Source organism: Zalophus californianus, chromosome 6 (genome assembly GCF_009762305.2).
Source record: "Zalophus californianus isolate mZalCal1 chromosome 6, mZalCal1.pri.v2, whole genome shotgun sequence".
NCBI lineage: Eukaryota > Metazoa > Chordata > Mammalia > Carnivora > Otariidae > Zalophus > Zalophus californianus.
In genome coordinates, this window is record NC_045600.1 from 47023423 (window position 1) to 47026096 (window position 2674).

Sequence of the window (2674 nt, forward strand, 5' to 3'; positions counted from 1 at the left end):
ACCAACTCATTTTTTTACCTTTCTTTATTGTGAGTTCTAAATATGTCCACATGAAATGGGTCTATTTGGCCTTGAACCTTCTCAATAATGGCGCATTTCATGAATGCTAAGCAACATAAATTTCCTGTAAAACCACGAAGCTTCCTTAAGAAGTGCTCTGGAAGGAAAATTTCTCATAGTTTTGTTACACTTCTCATCACCAAGTCAAATCACATGCCAATGCCAAGTCAGACAGAAAGAAGGTTGTGACATCCAATTCCACATTCCATTGAAGGTGAGATGACATATAGTGTTTTTCAGACCAAGCATGCTTCTTAGGGCACTTCCTATTCCTGAATCGATCTCACAGGTGATCCAGACCAAGGTGTACTGCCGCAGCAGTGTGGGGCGGTGGGAAGGCTTGTCGCGTCTTAATGCTTTTGTATAGCCTTTGGAAGACATGCAAGGGCCTAGAGCCATAGAAAGGGCTGGTTACAATGCCTGAGGTGAAAATACAGCAACACCTCAAAGTAATAAGCGTACTAGAGGTGGAAATACAATTATTTTCTTTGCTAATCATAGGGAAGAGCAGATCATCTAATGGCTCTACTCATTAAACAGGATGGTCAGTGGGTCTCTAAGCTGCCCTGATGGACAAGGTTATTGATTTCATCTTGGTCTTTACTGATTTGTGACATATCTCAAAAACAAAACAAAACAATTCTCCTGTCCCACCCCCCAAAGCCCCAAACATTAACTCTAATGCCCCTTTCTCCAGAACATTAGGGAGTATGATAGGCCGTCCAAGAATGACAGACTTCCACTTTGATCAGTAGAATAACATGTTCACAAACAAATACTTACTGAGCCCTATGCTGGGTGCTTGCGCTGGACAAGTAAGACACAGTTCCTGCTGTAAGGGAGCTTATAGTCTCCTAAGATGAGCCTTCATGTCTCAAATGGAACATGCGTGGCCAGCTGAGGCTTCATATTCATAGCAGAGGACTTTTTTAAAAAAAGTCTTTCACCGCCTTTTACGAAGATGGCGCCGAAGGCTAAGAAGGAAGCCCCTGCCCCTCCCAAAGCCGAAGCCAAAGCAAAGGCTTTGAAGGCCAAGAAAGCAGTGCTGAAAGGCGTCCACAGTCACAAAAAAAAGAAAATCCGCACGTCACCTACGTTCCGACGACCCAAGACACTGCGTCTGCGGAGGCAGCCCAAATATCCTCGAAAGAGCGCCCCCAGGAGAAACAAGCTTGATCACTATGCCATCATCAAGTTCCCCCTGACCACTGAGTCAGCCATGAAAAAAATAGAAGACAACAACACACTTGTGTTCATTGTGGATGTCAAGGCCAATAAGCACCAGATCAAACAGGCTGTGAAGAAGCTCTACGACATTGACGTGGCCAAGGTCAACACCTTGATCAGGCCTGATGGAGAGAAGAAGGCATATGTTCGACTGGCTCCTGACTATGATGCTTTGGATGTTGCCAACAAAATTGGAATCATCTAAACTGAGTCCAGCTGGCTAAATCTAAATTAAATTTTTTTCACCAAAAAAAAAAAAAAAAGTCTTTCACCTGCTAGGGTTCCCATAAGATAATCTGCTACTTTATGTCTTTGGGGATGAAATTATTTTCATACTACATATAGCTGTCTGGCTCAAGCCTCACACATTTAATGAAAAAAAAGTCACTTCCAGGCTAGAATGACGTACACATTTCTTTTGCTCAACTGAACTTTTCACAAACACTGGGTAGACTCTCTGAATCTCAAAAACACAGTAGAATGTGATGTCAAGAATTTGGCAAGTCCCTAGAGAAAATCAACTGAACTTTAACTTAACATTTTATTGCCTCCTCACAAAATGAAGAAATGAAGAAGAAATACAAACATATAAACTTACTGATTTATAGCTTTCAAAATACTGTCTGTTTTTCTACAATATATTTGTTCTTCTCTAAGTGTTTCAAATTGCTACTTAGCCCATATGGAAACACACCATAAATGTTTCCAAAACATGAGAATTCCTCTAGCTGGGGGAAAAAAAAAGAGAATGGTTATAAAACTGCCTGAAGAGGACTCACTTTGTTTAATCCCCCTCTAGACTGTGAGTGACTTGAGGTTGAAGAGTGCCTTACTCATCTGTCACTGCATCTACTTCAAGGCCTGGGACATGGTAGGTGCTCCACAAATGTCTGTTGAGTGAATGGATGGATGGATGGATGTCTACATCTTGCAGAAGGAGGTAATAGGTAAAGAAAGATGGGGAGAGGCTGAGGAGGAGGGAGAAACATTTATACAGTCTGGGAAGTATGGGAGGATGTGTGTGCAGGGAACAGTGGCAAGTGACATTGATATAGTTGAAGGGGAAGGAGTGCTGGCAGAGGAGACTGGAGAGTCTCTCTGTAGCCACAGTGGGAAAGACATCTTTCTATTCTACTGTGATGGGTGGATTATTGTTCCACATTTTCTTTTATTTAGTTGTTGAAGGCCACACTAGCTCAAGCCCCATTAACATATCTCCATTTGGCCCCTATATTAATTTATGGGTATAAAGAAGCATGCCTTCTGGAGCCACCATGTGAGGCTGAGCAGTCTGCATACTGCACAATTCCAGGGAACACTCTCCACATGCAGTACAATGTGTGGCAGCCCAGGGCTCCCTTGATCTCCCTGCATGTAAAATGGAATA

General features: G+C 42.5%; 1 protein-coding gene across 1 annotated transcript; it reads left to right on the forward strand.

The window, feature by feature from the left end:
- The first annotated feature begins 1014 nt into the window (after positions 1–1014).
- On the forward strand, positions 1015–1540 carry LOC118357100 (60S ribosomal protein L23a). The gene has a single exon (XM_035728221.1). The coding sequence runs from the start codon at positions 1022–1024 to the stop codon at positions 1490–1492; it is 471 nt and encodes a 156-aa protein (XP_035584114.1). The 5' UTR covers positions 1015–1021; the 3' UTR covers positions 1493–1540.
- Positions 1541–2674: the final 1134 nt, after the last annotated feature.